Raw genomic sequence first — 19,069 nt, 5'->3', positions numbered from 1 at the left:
CATCCCCTGAAAATAAGACCCAGGGCATATTTTGGCATTTCAAAAAATATAAGAGAGTGCCTTATAATCGGGGAAACAGGGTACATTATAGTACAGATTCAAATACAACTACTGATGTACTGAAAGCACTGCTGGATTACCCCATCAATCTAGGGGTCCTAAGTACGTGTATACACCCCACTTTGCACTGATAAGGAGATTTAATAAACATATTTTCAGAAGAAAAAGAGAAAAAATGTTCCCTTACCGAACTTGGAGTAAAAGTAACATTCTGGCATTTTGGTCATATCATATTCATGCAGAAATTCACACTGGTCGCCTTTCTTACAAAGTCCTCGCAACCAGTGTTTGCAGACCACCGTTTTCTCTCCACTTATGTGTCGAAACGGACATGTGCCACCTGCAAACAGGAAACAAATTCAGTTACTCAGTGTACAAAACTGGAATAGCAGATTTAAATGACATTATCAAGGAGAAATGTCTAGATTTTTAGGTAAGTGATGGAAGTGATGGCACAGAAATGAGTACCCTACTTTTTAAAAAGACTTTTTATTCCTTTTCTTATCATAACCTGATTTTGTATTGTCTCTTAACCAAAGCTATACTAAAAGCCATAGTGCCCACGCCATAAATTGAAAATGTCCATCAAGTCTTAAACGGCTGTATGCAAGGTAAAAATCACAGCTGTATGACTTTATTAATGAACAAAGATGACCACTGTAGAACAAAAGTCATGATTTTCACTGTGCCAAACAAACCTTGGCAGGAACTTAAGGCCTGGAGAACTTTTATTAAGTCTAAATTATTATACTACATTGATTACACTACTACACCCTAGAAGAGGTTGAGAACTAAAAAAATCCCTTCTAATTAAATTTATCAGTTTATAGTGCCATAAAGGACTAATACTATTAATGTATGTCATGAGAAAATATTAGCCTCATTGGCGACGTGTTTCACCTGCTTAGGCTTCTTCAGGTGAGTGTGAGATCGTTTCATTTGGAAACGACCTTGATTAGAAGGTATTTTCAAAGGGAAAGTATATTGTGCCATGCCTAATATGTTTATGCTATTGGATATGTACTAGAACAGGGGTCGGCCAAATACGGCCTAGCCGGTAGTCCGTTCTGGCCTAACGCCCCCTGGCCGATCCGGCCTAATGCTGGCGGATAGGCCAGGGTCCATTTAGAACTACCAGAGCCACCCCCTTGCAGTTGATACTTCCTCCACCCCGGTAAATACGGAAAGCTCCCTGAAGGTAAATGCATTCGGAGGAGAGGGATTTAACTTCAGGGGGCTTTCCCTGGTGGTGGGCGGAGCCATTAGGGCGGGTCCGGCCCACTGTGCTCCCGCTCACCTCATAAATGGCCTAGTGGCCATAAAACTTTGCCGACCCCTGTTTTAGAATGAATGGTCTTTTGAACAAGCAAAGGAAAACATTCCTAATGTGGCAAGTGCTGAAAGCGTACCTAAACTCTTTTCACTTTACATAAAAGGGGAGATAATCTTTTATTTAAAGTAAAAATTTTGTTTGTGTTTTAAGTGCAACACCCTTTTTTCTTAACCTGTCACGCATCCCAGGAGGCTCTTGGCTGCTCCTTCAGCACATGCACAAGCATCTCAGGCATTCGTAGAAGGAGCCCTTTCATCAATAGGGAAACAAATTGCCGATCTTACACATGCACAATGAGATCAGCAAGTTTTTTTCCAATCTATGTCACCCGATCTCGCACCTGCACAGAGCGAGATCAGGTGATGTAGGAAGAAGAACATTAAAGAAAAGAAGAGAAGATGGCGGCGCCTGGCGCTCCCCCTGTGCTGGGCCGAAGAGAGATACTGGGTAACTAAGGAGTCAATGTTGGCCTGAGCCATGAATGATTCAAGCCTATGATTACACTTGTAGCAGTGAAGAGCTGTCCGCTGTTTTGCTGCTAGCTGTTGGAACGGTCATTCAGTAAACCAACTATATTAGGCAAAACACAATATATTTTCCTTCGTCCTTTAAAAATACCTTCTTATCAAGGGTGTTTCCAAAAGAAAATTATCTCACACTCCCCTGAAGAAGCCTAAGCAGGCGAAACGCGTCGGGAATTGAGTAATCTTTACTTATGATGTCCAATAACAGTATCAGTCCTATATGGAACTATGAACTGACAAATTTATTAGAAGGGTTTTGTTTAGTACTTGTTTGAAATGGTAATCACCTTAATTGTTACAAGGTGATTATTTATTGTTTGAATTGTATTTAAACACTTTCACTGAATACGTTGGCCAAAAAAAAAAAGTTTCTCTCTTTTTATTGTTTAAATATTTGAATATTTTTACTATATGAAGGGGTTGGCTTTGAGTTATCTATGATACTGTAAATAACGCTTAAGTACTTGGAGGTTACAAGCTTTCCCTAGTTTACATGTTATGGTATAGGCATTAGAAAGTTATAACATACTTTACAAGTAGTATAGAGGAAACAATTATTGGGCAGTTATGACACAAAGAACCGGAGCACTACATATGTTGAGTGTTGGCTGAAATAATGTTTCTGGGGAGAATATTGCTTGTATATCCTTATTTCACATAGGTTTCTACACAAACTTAATTACCTTTGCCACATGCTGATTTCAAGAAGAACTCACAAACAGCAGCCCCGGATTCTAAAAAGAAAAAAAAAAAAAAAATCACGTAATAAGTAAACGCCTCAAGTACAGTAAGTGGACCCATACCTAAATCTTAAAGGGCTGCTCTGATGAACACTTTGTTTTCTTTTGTCCAAGTATTACTTTCCAATGTCAGTGGTTTTGCACTCTAATGCAGAAATCATGATATAAAAATGTTAGCTATTTTGGTGACACTGGATGATGAAAGACAGCATAAACTACAATGCCCAGGCTTCAGGAAGTCCTAAGGTGTCAGTATTGGTATTCAATGAGCTGTGGTGGATCACATAGGACTATTTAATGTACAGCACTGCATAATATGTTGGCGCTTTAAAAAACCTGTTTGATAATAACTCACATCGACATGCACCTGTCACCATAAAGTGCAGGCAGCTAGAGGACTCTGAAATCAGACCAATACCCTCCCAGATCACTATAACAGACAGCCTCAGCAGCCAATAGGGCTGGACAAAAGCAAAGTCTGGAAATTACAATTTGGGTAATATAAGGTTTAACTGCAGTGTTCTCCCCAGCCCCTTTTAGCTGGGTGCACCGCCCGGCATTTTCAGTAACCGCCCGGCTGTTTTTGGGTGGTTATTGATGAGTTGGGTCATAATACAGGGCTGCCACCCACCTACAATTTCTTCCCACCCAACTTAAAAAAAAGTTGAAACACTGAACTGGATGTTATTTTGACACTTATGTGGCATTGAGGGGATTTTCTTTCATTTTCTGTCCTGTAGACAAAACCAGAAGTTCAAAAACATATCAGAAAAAAAGACTCCTTACACTTTTTCCTTAACAGCCTTGTGTCATTTAATGTGAATTTTGCACGGATTATATATGTCAGGTATATTATAGACGGCCCCTGGATTTCCAGGGATCCCAGAAGATCTACAAGGCAGCTTTGCTAGTGCGCTTTATAAATTTGTTATATACAAGGGTATTATTCATAAAACAAGGATTCACACATTCCCTGGTGGGAATCTTCCAGGTCTATGTGTTTCATTGATTCCTATCAGGAAATGTCAGATTCCTTGTGTTATACATACAGTGTTCTCCCCGGACCCTTTTAGCTGGGCGCACCTCCCGGAATTTTTTGGTCACCACCCGGCTGTTTTTAGGTGGTTACTGAAGAGTTAGGTAGGGCACAATAAAGTAGCTGCCACCTGCTTGCAATTTCTTACCACCCGGTTTAAAAAACATTTCTGGGTTCCACACTGTACATAGGGCCCCATATACATCTCCTGATTTTACTACAATTGCAGCAACTTGTTACCAGGAATGGCACACCATCCGATTAGCTGCAGTGTGCATGTAACAGCATTGGGACGTGTGTTATCCTGGCCAGGGTTCAACCCAGAGATTATTTTATAAGCCGGGGGGCAGCTCCCGTATTGTGACCCAACTCCTCAGAACCCAACAACAGCCAGGTGATAATACTGAGAAGTGCCGGGTAGTGCGCCCTGCTAAAAGGAGCCAGAGAGAACACCCCTATCTCGTTTGTAACCAGGGGACTAAATGTACATTAAAATGAGCAAAGCATAGGGATTGGAATGGCTGTGAGCACATATACAGGCAAATTGATGGGAATAATAGATGATAAATACACCGCACAGATACTTGTTGACATAGCATTAACATATATTTAGGACACCCAGGCTATAGAATGTTTTAATTGTTGTAAGTTCAAATAATCATTTTTTTTTAGCAGTAACAGTTGATTATATATATATATATATATATATATATATATATATCGTTCTCCCCAGGCCCTTTTAGCCGGGCGCACCACCTGGCCCCTTTTAGCACCCACCCGGCTGTTTTTGGGTGGTTACTGAAGAGTTTGGTCACAATACAGGGGCTGCCACCCACCTACAATTTCTTCCCACCCAGCTTAAAAAAATTTCTGGGTTGAGCACTGATATATATATAAAACAGTCAATATATAAAAGTTTATGAAATTACTTTTCACTTTATAATCTATTATTTTTATATTTTCATACTCCAGATTACATGAAGTGAAACATTAAGTGAAACCTCATCATGCTGAAGATCCTGTCCAAATTATCGCTGCGCTCTGTGGCTTCAGGATGTACTTTACACGTCCCGGCATACAGACAGATTTCTGTCAATCATCATCGGACTCATTCCGAGCACTGCCTTGTATTACACCAGCAGGGGACACATGTACAGACTAGAAATTATTCCGATAATAATAAAGCTGTCAGTGAACATTCAGAGGAAGATGTACATTTTGGGACATTGTCAGAAAAGTATTCTGCTAAAATATCATTTAAAAAATCTTCCCCTGACATTCAGGATTTGCAGTATGAGGACAACGAGGACAAGACAGCTAGAAATCAGAAAAAGTACATAGGAAGAAGGAACACTCCATACTGGTACTTCCTAAGGTGCAAGTCCAAAATAAAAGAAGGCAAGGTAACTGCTATTTGTTTGTTATTGTTTTCTCTGGCTAAATGAAAAACTTTTCAACAGAGAAAGGGCCTATTGCCCATTGGAACAAGAATCCCAAAATTGGATTTTCTTAGGTACTCGCTAAAGTATAGCGTTAGTCTCACAAACCTACAGATGAGTAGGTAGGAGTAACTCAATGCAAATTTGCCTAAGTATTTTAAATACCCCTTCACATGTTTCCAGACATTTTTTTTGCTGTGGTGTTTAACCTGGATGTGTTCCCCGCTTGGCCCACAGCCATGTGAGCTACCAATATTTATATATTCATTTGTGATGTATCTTGTTTATCTTCCTCTGCTTTGGGGATCTCTTACTTGTATGTTTATGGTTTTGTATGCACATCCTATATATATATATATTATATATATATTATATTATATATTATATATATATATATATAATTTTTGGTATTTATGTAGTCAATGTTCCTTTTTTTTAAATGTATACTATATCACCAAATTAGCTTTGCAGTACTCCTGAGGAAGCAGACTAGATCTGCGAAAACGCGTTGATGTACTAGGTTTGTGGGACAAAAGCTAAACTAGTGATAGTAGTAATTTTTCTAGTGGCCACTAACGGCCCGGGAGGCTCTGACTGCTCCAAGGTTAGGGCATGCGCAAAAGGGACATTTTTCCACCAAGGGGAAAGAGATGCCGATCTCACAAATGCGCAGTGAGATCCGCTCTTTTTTTTCCCTTTCACAGCGGCTATGTCACCTGATCATGCACCTGCACAGTGCGAGATCGGGACACGGAGCAAGAAGAAGACAGAAGAGAAGATAGAAGATGGCCCCCGGCGCTTCCTCTGCACCACGGGTGAAGAGGAATTCCAGGATGACGCGGGACCGGATCGTGGGAAAGGATCGGCGCCATGGAAGGAACTGCAGTATTAAAGGTAAGTGTAATTTTTTTAAATTTTATGCTAATAGTTTTGCCATCCGCCTACCTTTTTTGCAGCTGATTAAAGCGTACCTAAACTCAGGAAATTTCACTTTACGTAAACGGGTAGACAACCCTTTTAAGTAAGGTAATAATTCTGTTTTTTTTTTTTAGGGTGCAGCATGGCTCCCTAATTCTCGATCACCTAGACAATTGAGAATGAATGGGAGTGCAAAGCCTCCTGGGATACCTATGTCACACATCCCGGGAGGCTCTTAGGTGCTCCTTCTGCACATTCCCGAGCATCTAAGGCATGCGCAGAAGGAGCCTTTTCGTAAAAAGGGAAAAACAATTGCCAATCTCACACATGCGCAGTGAGATCGGCAATTGTTTTTTCCAAACTACGTCACCCGATCTCTCGCCTGCATCGGGTGAAGTAGGATGAAGAGGAGAAGATGGCAGTGCCTGGCGCCGGGACCTGATGGAAGACAGCTCAGGACCGAGCAACTGCTCTGCGGGATTAAAGGTAAGTGGATTTTTTTTTGTTCTGGGCACTTTTTATATTTTTATTAGCAACCAATAAAAACAGACATAAACAGAACTTAATCCATCAGAAATAGAAAACAGTATAAAATATAAACAAAAAGGAGGCATACATTCGGCCTGGACTCGGGACTATTCTCCCAAATGCTATCCCCGTAGGCAATGTGCCTACCTCCTACAGTTTTTAAATTGGAAGCCAATCTGGGTGATTTCTCTCTAAATTGCTCTTACGTTTGTACCCTCCAGAATTGCTAAAATTGTTCCTACTTGATTGCTGCATTGTTTCCAGAGCTGCAGTTCAGTAAGTTCTTACATTTGATAAGAGTGTGTGAAGGGTAAAAGTTTTGGGGCAGAGTGTACAAGATTATTTATAAAGTGACAAGGCTCACCATCCTTAAAGATCTGATTGAAGCTGTTATGAACAACCCAGGCAAGATGTGAAATCGATATGTATTGGTGTTGCACATTTTACTGAAGCTAGAAAGGTCATAGCAAAAGACTAGAGAACATCTTACTGTCTATAGTGGATGTTAAAAGTTAAGTTACGTTTACTTTGGTCTTTATTTGATCCAATCTAATACTTTGGCTAGATTTAAAAATAAAATTGACAGCCCTAAGTTGATAATTACTTAAATTTTCTCTTTGGGTCTGAATCTCTGACACTTTGGTTGGCTACTGATGATTTCTCGCTTTTGCTTGTCCAGAACGTTCCTCCTCCTCACATTTATCTTTACTTCCCTACCTCTGTTTTTTTCTATTTTCTTTTTTTTTTTTTGCTATAATATAATGTTAAACTCAATCACACATCAGCAGCTCAATAGAATAAAATAATATGAACTAAAAGAAAAAACTAATATAAAGTAGATATAAAAAACATAGCACTAAACATCTATAAAGTACACATGTACAAACATTAATCATATTTAGAATATCACTCTAAAGACCATAGGCACGTTAGCAACTACTTATAAGTAAGTATCAAACTGAACCATTGTGACCTTATCCAATTGGCCAGGCCCATGGGAATAGATGCAACAACACAACCTCCAGTACCTAGAGCATACAGAAAATACTTTGTTGGTAATATACCAGGTAGAGTATTGAAATGTTTCATGAATGGCAGACTTCTCAGGGGCGGCAAAGCCTTATCAATGAAGGCGTGCCATTTGCCCATAAAACCAGTGACAGCAGAATCTTCTCCCTGGTCTGCTTCCAGTAATTCCCTGTGCAAAATTTGTTTAAGAGCCTTTTGAACTTTGGTAATATGGATGGATGTGTGTAAATCCATGTCATTATGGGTCGTCTTGCCGCTAATAAACAGATACCAGCCTATCTTTTAGGTCCTCTCCCTATAGTGTTAGCATTGATATCATCCCAACTACCAAATATACGTAATAAAGGATTCTTTAGGAGTGTTAAGCCTGTGACTTTGTGTATAAATTGTAATGTTTTTTGCCAGAAAGGCGAAATCTGAGGATCGTGCCATAAATGTTGTTTCAAAGAAGGTCGATGTGCTCCGCATTTGTGACACTGAGGTTTAAACTGTTCCTTTGTATTTTCTAATGCGTCAGGAAAAATGTAACCACCTCATATGACCGATGTATATATGACAACTTAAAATTTTTGTTAATGATTGGTATCTATTTTAAAGCAGGAAAGGATGAGAAACTGATAAGCCATTGCATGGGCACATTTCCACAATATTATACAACATAGTATAAGATGGAAACATAGAGGATCTGAAATATTAAAGCTCTCCAAGGCTGGAGAGCATACACTTTAATGGGTGAAGCTGGGTGATTCAGCAAACATGGGATGGATTTCTTAGAAGTCATTTGCTATTTGTTAGCAAATGTTTTCAGCCCTAGACCAGATCCATTCCAGGTTTGCTGGATCATCTAGGTTAACTGATAAAAGTGTATCCTCTCCAGTCTTGGACAGCTTGAAAAATTCAAGCACAGAATAAGAAAACAGTCTATGAGATTCACCCATTTGTAAATTCTGCATGAGTTGTTTTTTTTAGCGATCAAGTGATTTTGGTTCTGTTGTGACATGAAGTAAGCTTAGGTCTATAATTTTCAGTTCCTACAGTTACTTTGTTAGGTAAATAGTATTTTCTTTTTTCTCTGCAGTTGGCGGAAGCCCTGGAGCTCTTTGAAGTAAAGATGTTACAGGAGGAGAAGTTACAGCCTGAAGAATATAACTACACTATACTTATTGGAGGATGTGGAAGAGTGGGATATGTCAAGAAAGCATTTCAGTTGTATTCAAATGTAGGTAGCACATTATTATTATTATTAATAAACAGGATTTATATAGCACCAACATATTACGCAGCGCTGTACAATAAATAGGGGTTGCAAATGACAGACAGATACAGACAGTGACACTGGAGGAGGAGAGGACGCTGCCCCAAAGAGCTTAAAATCTAAGAGGTGGGGAAAGTATCACACAATAGGAGAGGAGATATGGAATTATGGATGAGTAGTGAGGGTTTAGGAGACCGAAGATGTGTAGGGAAGTTTGAAAAGATGGGTTTTGAGTGTATTTATATATTTATATATTGTGTATATATAAGGCATAGTTCCTCCTTCCATGAAAAAGGTAAATTAAATTAAATTACACCTGGTGTCGACTATATCTGGTGCACTGTAAAACCGTGTAGAAAGGATTTGGAGATGCAAGTTTGGAGTTCTTGTCACGTTAATATGCATAATGATGCTGCTTAATTTGGTTTAGGCTTAAATAACCTCTGGCCAAGAAAGGATTAAGCAAATTTAAATGTTCTGTTTCTGTTGCTTTCTTATTTTGTTGTCAGCAAGAAGCAGATGAAAATATAGGGTCCACGCCTCCATTCATAATCTGGCAGTTGAATACTTTAAAAAGAATTACGAAAAGATTTCTAAGGGCAAAAATATTTCAAGCTGCATTCATGTTGATTGCCAAATGGAAGCAATATGTTTTGGAATTAAGTAGGTATACCACTCTGGTATATCCTTATCTGGTATAACACTGATGAGATTTAACCCCTTTGGAGAAAGCTTTGTTTCATTTGCATCTACCTTGAATAAATTGAAAACAATTTGAAACTAAAAGCTAAACTACAGAAAGAATATTTACCCATGAAGTAGGGTTCCTTTGTGGGCCCTCGGGATGATGAGGATGATATTAGTGTCTACATCTACAGGATAGCGCATAAAGAAAATAAGGTAAAAGGGCAGTGCAGGACAAGCTACACTTTAAAAGAAGTTTAAAGACTTGATGCCCATTTATTTTTTGCATCGACAACCTTTTTTTATATTTTTTGTAAAGCAGACCTAAACTTAAAATTTTTACTTTACAAAAAAAGGGTAGACAACCCTTTTATTTAAAGTAAAAATTGTGTTTATTTATTTTTAAGTTACCTCTTTATTTTTCTCCTTTCTGTCTTGATTGCCGAGGCGATCAAGACAGAATGGGAGCGCAGAGCCTCTCAGGATACTATGCAGATGTCACGCATCTCGGGAAGCTCTTGGCTACTCCTTCTGTACATGCCCTAATCTCGGGAATGAGCAAAAGGAGCCCTTTCATCAATGAAAAAAAAAATTGCTGATCTCAGTGAGATCGGCAATCTTTTTTCCACATCTATGTTACACGATCTCGCTCCTGCGTGGTGCGAGATCGGGTTCTTCTTCCTGCATCACCCTGAAGAAGAGAAAATAAGATGTCGGTGCCCGGCGCTTCCTATGCAGGGCTGAAGACAGATACTGGGATGATGCTGGCCCCCTCGGAGAAACTTCTTGACGCATAAACAAATCTGCAGGATTAAAGGTAAGAGTGTTTTTATTTTGGGTTTAGTTCCGCTTTAAATTTAAAGCTTTATTAGGTAAGTATAACATTCCCGAGATCCCCGGAACATTGTCCAGTAGAACCACCTTCGTCTGGTAGCTTTGTCTAGAGGGGTTCAAACCACTTGGCAATCCGAGGGGGCTCAAATTGTGCCACATGTGCCCTTTCTATGTCCATCAGTCTTATTAAGAGTGACCTTCAGTAAAGTTTACTCTTAAAGGTGTTATGATGGAGAAGGAAAAATCTGGCCTCAAGGGTTATCTGTTCATAAACATTTGGAGCAGTCTATGTACTTTCTTCCAAAAAGGACAAACCCTCGGATTGGAGATTCTAATAGAGATTACTTCACCCATTGTACTCTCCTTTCTTGTAAATGAAAACCATTTTTGTATGCACAAATTTGTATTTCTTAAAATGTACCTAAACCTAAAGAATTTTCACTTTACATAAAAGGGTAGACAACCCTTTTGTTTAAAATAAAAATTCTGTTTGTGTTTTTTTAAGTGCAACACCCTTTTTAAAAAAAAAACAAAAAAACGCATGCTCAGTGGGTTCGGCAAGGTTTTTCCCCAATCTCCGTCGCCCGATCCCACGCCTGCATAGTGTGACGTAGGAAGAAGCACCCAGAAGAAGAGGTGAAGATGGCGGTGCGGGATCCGATGGAAGAAACCTCCCGACGGATTGACTGTTCTGCGGGATTGAAGGTAAGTGTGAGTTTTTTAGTTTTGGGTTTACTTGCTCTTTATTCTGCAGACAGATATTTGCACCCTTCTCCAGCCTATCACAAACCAGATATATATTTTAAAATATATAATATTTATCTCAGTTAGTGTGTGCCCTTAGATACACTTCCAGCTGAAAGCTGATTAGTGTGTGTGGTTTTGCATTGTGAAAGTAAAGATGTGTTGGACATATTGAAAAGCTATTCAAGGGTATGACTGTTATGGATAGTGCATTTTTTTTATTAAACTGTCTAAATGTGATAACATGGATAAGATTGTGGTTATACTATACATAGTATAGTATTTCATATGCATATAGTATAGAATTTCATACATTGTTTTTTAAATGGTAGATGAAGAAGAGAGCTCTGATACCCACTGATGCCACCTATACAGCTCTTTTTAATGCATGTGCTGAATCACCATGGAAGGAGTCGGGTCTACAGTATGCTGCTAAACTGCAAAAAGAATTAATGGATAACAATATTCAGCTTAACCCAATAACATATCGAAGTTTACTTAAAGCATACTCAAAGTGCTCTGGATTTCAAAGTAGCTTGGAGATTTTTCAGGTAAGTCAGCTTAATGGAAAGCCATTTCTGTAAATTATCAACCAAACCTACCAAGTTTGGGATCGTGCAATCCTGCGCAGCTCCCGGCAGCAGGCAAGATTCTTAAAGAACCAGAGTCTACACATTTAGTAGCTTCTATAGTAATTCCTTCTACCTGACTAATCGCTCTGCATAACTGGAAAAAAAAGGTATGTCATCCTGACCTGGCCATTCGAGATGGGAGGGAACGGGGACATGAGTGTCATGGGTTTAGTTGTTCCACTTTAAATTAGAAATGACCATGTAAACTGTAAATTAAAGCTGAACCTTCCCCTAACCCCTTTCTAACTAATAGGCTTTATGGAAAAAAATAAAATGCCTGTCCCCTAATATGTCATATAATCAAATGACGTTTCAGACCTGACCCTTCTATCTTTTACTGTGTACAGAAGGAAGGGTGTTCATGTCACGCAAGCAGAGAAGGACCCTTCCACTTTCTTTTGGGTCATCCTAGCGTCCAGAGAAGATGTCAGCAAAAGGGGACCAGCCAGCAAATGCATTTTTTTTTGTCAATGTGCATGCACTGTGCTGACACTACTTTTGATCCAACTTATAATAATGAATACATTTCTTGAGATCACATTAGTGCTGGCCATGCTGATATCCCCCGACTTTAATCATTTTGTGTCTCTTGATTACCTAAAGACAATGAGCTAATATCCTTTGTGTTTTATAGGAAATTGTACAGAAATGTAAAATTACAAGTCCTGAAGCTTTCAATATCCTCCTCATGGGTTGTATAAAGGAAGAACAACTAGGTTTTCGTTTTGCCTTACAGGTACAGTGACTAAAGCTATTTTTCTATAATGGTGGCGTTCATTCAGGTGTGCCAGAAAGTTCTGAATATTGTATAATAGTAACATTATATTTTTCCACATTCTAACATCTAAAACTATATCAAGATAGTTAAAATGTTAATGTACAATATGATCACATCTTAAAAAATGTTTTTTTTTGCTCTATCTTATTTTATTGGCAAAATGTATTTACACTTCCCCTACTCTCCCTAATCACATATTCATATTTATTTAAATTAAAATATATATTTTGTTTGCTACAAGAGAGCAAGGATATGTAATAGCTCACTGGACAAATATCATAATAATGTTTACCACAAATTTCTGTACAAAGTGCACACAAAAGGAATTTTTCTCCTTGGTAGGTAATGCATATCAAACAATGTCATGTCCCTAAACAATCGGAGAAAAATAATAGTACTACTAGCCATAGGTGGACCCAAGCGTGAAATTACTGGCATACCCATATCAAAAGAATAAAAATTCTATTTTATTTCAAACATGTACTTATAAAAACACAATGTCAACATATACAACATACAATCAATAAAAATACCATCACATAGCTTTTTCTCGCAATTTGTGCACATATACAATAAAAGACTTTTCAAATTTATTTCCTCTGCATCACGACGCGTTTCGCGGCAGTAGCCGCTTTTTCAGGAGATTTGATTGCAGAACCACAAAGCAAACAGATATCCAAAGCACCAATGTCACAGTGTGGCTGTTGCAGGTATAATCCTCACTGTGACCCCTCCAGTGGGTCATATTAAATACTAGTCTCAGATTTTTTTTATTGCCCTCCTAATCCACACAATGCAGATAAAATAAAGTTGCTGTGAATTTGTAAGATGCTTTTCTTACCCTAGGAATCTGTAATTATTTTAGTATTATTAACCTAATCAACAAGTTAGTCTCTTGTACTCTTGTAGTAAAAATGTGTCTTAATGTTAGACTTCTGTAATCCTTTTCAGAAACTCTTATCCTGGGAATTAAAGGATGAGCATTATCGAGTCAGTGCATTGGGATGTCTTCATCTGTTTCCTGCTTTGTTTAGTCATAGACTGGGGCATGTCTAGGTTTTTTTTGCATGACTTAGGGGGTAATCTTCAGAATGGTCCAGTAGCTGCCTGGCAGTATTTGTCTTCTTGAATATAATTTCAATCTCTATGTCAGCTATAACTAACTATTCACAAACTTCAGCAATGCATGTCTGTAAAGCTTCTTGCACCTCAGGTGCACATTGCAGTTTGAGAGTAGCTTTTACATAATATGTTTTGTAATAATGTAACATACAGGGTAAAATGCTTTTTCAAAAAATATTATATCTGTTTATTCCTCTATGACAGGTATGGAGACAGATGCTGCGCCTAGGAATCAAGCCAGATCTTAACAGCTATAACTTGATACTTCGTACCACCAGAGACTGTGGCATTGGAGACCCTAATGAAGTGTTAAATATGCTGCAAAATTCAAATGACCTGAATGTGTTAAGGTTAAGTGCAGGCAAAACTCAGGAAGAGAAGGAAACCAGGGAACCAAAACAAAAACCTAATAAAAAAGTTTTACGTGAGCCGGCACTTCTGCACAGTGATTCTGGAGATTATCAGAACTATAATACAGATTTGTTATCTACAGTGAGTCAGAAAGACACGGAAAACACATCTCATGCTGTTATGCCCACCAATGCTGCCAGTAATGTACCAAACCTTTTAGATATGCACTTAAATACAGATTCACTAGTGTCTCTGACAAATGTCAGTACTCCTTTTGATAGGTTTGCCCTGATTGGTGATCTAGAGGGACTCATTCAGAAGATGAAAGAACACAATGTGTGCCCTTCAATAAAAACATTCACACTTATGGCCGAAGTCATGAAACCAGACCTGCAGTCAGAAGCTACACTTCTTGCCCTTATGGAATCATTCAAGATAAAACCTGATTTGATGTTTTTTAACACGTTGATATTAAAAAGGAGTGAAATGGACCTAAAATCAGCAATGGTAAGATAACAAAATGATTCTGCCCTCCTTGACTGTCTAAAGTATGTTCAGAAGTTAACATTAATTGTTAAAGAGTTTGATTTGGAATAATATAATATCCTTTCCATGCAATTTTCCATGCATTACAGTGTTCTCCCCAGCCACTTTTAGCCGGGTGCACCCCCCAGCACTTTTAAGTAACACCCAGCTGTTTTGGGGTTACTGAACAGCGGGGTCACAACACAAGGACTGCCACCCACCTACAGCTTCTTCCCAGCCACCTTAAAAAAATCTGGATTGAATACTGCTTTGGTCAGTGCAGCTGTCACTGTGGTGGGATCAAGAACTCCATCAGCATACATTGGAGGCATTATAGTACTTAAACTGCTGACACTTTTCAAACAGCACATCTATCATCTGAGTGTTGTCATATAAGGTCATTTCTTTTGATAGTGTAAAGATCAAGAAATTGAAAATAAATGGTTTGCATAAATCACACCTACCAACAGCCCTAAGCGTCTCAGTTGCTCTATTCAAATAACTAAAATAGAAGGGATTCCCATTTTATGTTGCCTCTTGAACAGGTAAAGAATAGTATTTTTCTGTTAATAAGAGAGGGGTTCTTTTACTTCTAAAAGCTCACCTTTCCCATTTGGTTGTGCCTCGGGACAGGAAGTAAATTCCCCAAAGGAGACTTGGGGGGGAAAAAAAACTTTGACTGAGGTTTGTTATTCAATACTTTACTATATATCCACTAATCTGCTGGACAGTAAATCAATTTTTTTTATTTACCTTTCTTATAATTATCTTTACAGGAACTTTTGCCAGTTTTAGCACAAAGAGGAATTGCACCAAACATCCACACGTTCTGCAATCTGGCAAAGGCCTGCTATAAGAAAAATGATGGACTACGGCTGCTTGAAGACATGGCGGTACAAATATGATTTAGTTATCAACTTTTTAGTTTCTGTGTTTAATGATTTGTGAACAAACAAGATAATTCTAGAGACACAGATAACTTGGAACAAACAATTGAAGCTTTTATACTTTTATTTTTATTAGATAAACCCATGTGCTCTTTACTCACCTGAAAATTTATTCTTGAGAAGTACATAGTGACTACCTCATAACTGCTCATCTGCTTCTCTAGAGTATTGAAAGCACCTAAACTCAACATTTTTACTTTACATAGAGGGGTAGACCCATCTATATCAATTAAAAATGCTATTGCCCCTTTAAGTCTTGATCGATAATGGATATATGTATTTACAATAATTTTATTGCCATTACTGTTTATACTCAAGTCAGTGTAGCTTTTCAGTTTTTTATTTTTTTTTTCAGGTAAAAGTGGTAACTCAGTTTATATTTGTGTGTATATACGGTATAGCAGAAAAATGTATATGACTGCACTTGGTCGTGACTAAAAATGAATTCTATGTGGGCAGAGCAAAGGAAAAAACTGTATATATTGCTACCTGACCCTGGGGAAGCTGATATATAACTATTCAAGATGGAGACACCCAGCACCAGTCTTGGGGTTTTTGGATTGCCTACACATGTTGTTGTTGTTTACAGCTAAATAGCACAAATATATACAGTTTATACACATATATTATTATAGGTAGACTGTTGATATAAATTATATGATGACAAGGTCTCTTAAAGTCACAAGACCTATTTAGGCCTAATGCAGGCATGTCCAAAATACGGCCAATTGTGGCCCGTGTTCAGATTTCCACCAGCCCGCAGCCTCTGTCATCACAGGGAATCCCCTATGTTATTATAGTGGGCGTGTGCTGTGCGGGACCTGCACAAACCACGCCCACTCTGATTCCAAGAACGTGCTCTGCAGGGAGCCTGCACTGACACCGGACTCTGTGCACAGGGAATCGCTCACTGCACCCTGGTGGGCATGTGCTGTGCGGGACCCACGCAAACCATGCCCACACTAACCCTGGTTAGTGGTCGACACCCACACATTTTCACCTCACCAAATCTGGCCCACTTTGCACAAAGTTTGGGCACCCCTGGCCTAATGAAAAAAGATAAAAGAATACTCTATAAACAAGGATTAACACAGGAAACCAATCAGTAAGCTGAAATTAAGTCAAAAGGTTTGCTAAGTTTATTTTACTCTGACTGTCCTGCAATTTAGTACTGGGAGATGTGTTTGTGAAGCCTGCTTTCTAAAACACATATCACATTATGGGTTACTCCAATAAAAGATGCTATCATGGAGGATTTCTAGCTGTCATTCTGATCCTTTGGCTTCAGTGCTGCTTGGATTGCATGTTCTATTTCTAGAGTACAATACATTAAGTAGAGGCTTGTACTTTGTTTTACAGGTTGCTGGTTTCCAACCCAATAACCATGTATACAGCACCCTGATCAATGTCGCCCTAAAGAGATTAGATTACATCTACCTAACGGATATTCTGCGGGACATGAAGTACAGAAACGTGGCTCCAAATGAAGTTGTTATACGCCAGCTGGAATTTGCAGCCCAATATCCACCAAAGTTTGACAGGGTATGTTGCATATTTGAATACAAAAAACATTTTCTATATCATCATAAAACATTATTGTGGAAAATTATACATATAATTTTTTTGTTTGTTTAAGCTGGGGGACAAATGCTGCCACCAGGACTGGTTAGGTTTTATTATTATTACACAGTATTTATTTAGCGCTGACATATTACGCAGCACAAAGTCCATAGTCATGTCACTAACGTTCGCTCAGCTGGGCTCACAATCTAATGATAAGGCAGATATTTTAAAGCTGGTCAGACGCTCATTGTGAAAATCACAACCAAAAAACAACAATGAAAAATAAACAGTATAAAAAAAATAAAAAAATAAAAGTGATCACAATAAAGATTCCAAATTGACCTATAAATAAAAAAAACTTTGTGCTTTCACTGCTTTAACAACAGCTCACTAACTTTCTTGATTCTTGAAGACACGAGGGAACACCCTCAGATCATTTAAAGGTAGACCAAAAACATTTCACTTAAATGGAAATCTCATACATTCTTCAATGACCTATAATATTCAATATTCAAACTCTCAATTGTAAAACCATTGGATACTTTAATAAACCTTTTAAAAGGAATACAACTCAGTGTATGCCAATACTTAAAGTCAAACTAAACCAAAGTTATTGGTCAGTCCCTGTTCCCTGGCAGGTACCTGCCATTTTCTTCTTTTCTGGTAGACTTACTTTGAGAACTTGATTGGCCAAATAGGGACGACGTAATAATTTCCCGTCAGGCACAGAGAAAGCAGCTCAGCTTTTTACCAGAAATTCAAAGTGATCGGGCAGGTAGGGGGGATTATTGCAGAAGGGACATGGCTTGCAATATTGACCTGCCTAATTGTGTATTTCTAAAATTGAAACTTTAGTTCTGATTTACTGAACTTTATCAAGCTCCAAGTATGATTTACAGAGAACAGCATAAGTGTCATAAGTCAGTCAAACCAAAGTTGGCGTGTAATGACATAATCTCATCCAACCCTACATACTTCATGTGCAATGCTGTGAAAACTAATATAATTTTCATTGCCTGTAGTACCAGAAAAAGAATGTATTCTTAGAGAAGATTGATGGCTTCAGAGGTTACTACAACCGTTGGCTGCAATGGATGGATGCAGAAGAAACTGAACATCCTTGGAAGAAGTATCAGACCAAGTCAGAAAACTTGGAAGAAGTATCGGACCAGGCAAAAAATGACTAATGTCACCACAAATACTATACTACTATCAATACACAGATGGCATTTAAAAAGCGTCAGACATCCGATAAATTGGAATCATTATTATTTTAAGCCCTGATTTTGCTTAATTAAACCAATTTTTTCAGTTTGAGTTGTTTGTGTATTTGGTATTCTTGTGTTTTCTTATTTATATTTTTTCTATTTCTTTACTTTTCTTCCCAATCAAATTATAATATATGTGTAAAAGCAACATCAGACAGCTGATCAACATTGAGTATAGTGTCCAGGCCAAGATTCATACCTGGGACTTGGTGTTGCAAAGGCCATAAAGCAAGTCACTGAGACTCTATGCAGCTTCTGTAGTTCTAATGAATTTCAGTAATATACAGAACAGTTATAAAAACATACTGTGCGGTTATCTGGGTAGTCGTAGACCGTTTTTCTAAAATGGCCCACTTTGTACCTCTCCCAGCTTTGCCATTGACTCCAGCATTGGTGCCAATTTTCATTCGGGAAATTTTCCTACTTAATTGTATGCCCACTAATATTGTGTCAGATCAGGGGGTGCAGTTTATCCTGCATTCTGTGCCCTGCAGAGGGACTTCAACCATATTTGGGCAACATCAGAACACCTAGAGCAGTCGGCTGCCCGTTACAAGAAGTTTGCGCATCGGCATCATTGTAAGACACCTCTTCTGCAACCTGGGGACAAAGTCTGGCTATCCACCAGGAATATTCATTGCAAGGTGCCTTCTCTATATGTTGCTCCACGTTTTATTGGACCTTATGTAATTTCTGCCAAGGTTAACCCATTTTAATATAAGTTACGCCTTCCTCCATATCTCAAGCTGCCCAAAGCTT

General features: G+C 38.4%; 2 protein-coding genes across 2 annotated transcripts in view; one reads left to right on the top strand and one right to left on the bottom strand.

Moving 5' to 3' along the window:
- Positions 1–4,066, bottom strand: part of CPSF4 (cleavage and polyadenylation specific factor 4) — a gene marked incomplete in the record, with an annotated part of 10,563 nt that extends 6,497 nt beyond the window's left edge. The window contains 2 exon segments of the mRNA XM_072418860.1: positions 248–400; positions 2,601–4,066. Coding sequence (XP_072274961.1) covers positions 248–400; positions 2,601–2,718 — 271 coding nt within the window.
- A 481-nt stretch (positions 4,067–4,547) lies between these two features.
- PTCD1 (pentatricopeptide repeat domain 1) lies at positions 4,548–18,359 on the top strand. Its single transcript, XM_072418859.1, has 8 exons — positions 4,548–5,096; positions 8,686–8,826; positions 11,457–11,675; positions 12,391–12,492; positions 13,861–14,514; positions 15,309–15,425; positions 16,839–17,021; positions 18,065–18,359. Exons 1-8 carry the CDS (start codon positions 4,701–4,703, stop codon positions 18,227–18,229), a joined length of 1,977 nt encoding a protein of 658 aa, XP_072274960.1. The 5' UTR covers positions 4,548–4,700; the 3' UTR covers positions 18,230–18,359.
- Positions 18,360–19,069: the final 710 nt, after the last annotated feature.

The sequence above is a fragment of the Pyxicephalus adspersus genome, chromosome 7 (genome assembly GCF_032062135.1).
Source record: "Pyxicephalus adspersus chromosome 7, UCB_Pads_2.0, whole genome shotgun sequence".
Classification (NCBI taxonomy): domain Eukaryota; kingdom Metazoa; phylum Chordata; class Amphibia; order Anura; family Pyxicephalidae; genus Pyxicephalus; species Pyxicephalus adspersus.
This window is presented reverse-complemented; position numbering and strand designations above follow the sequence as displayed.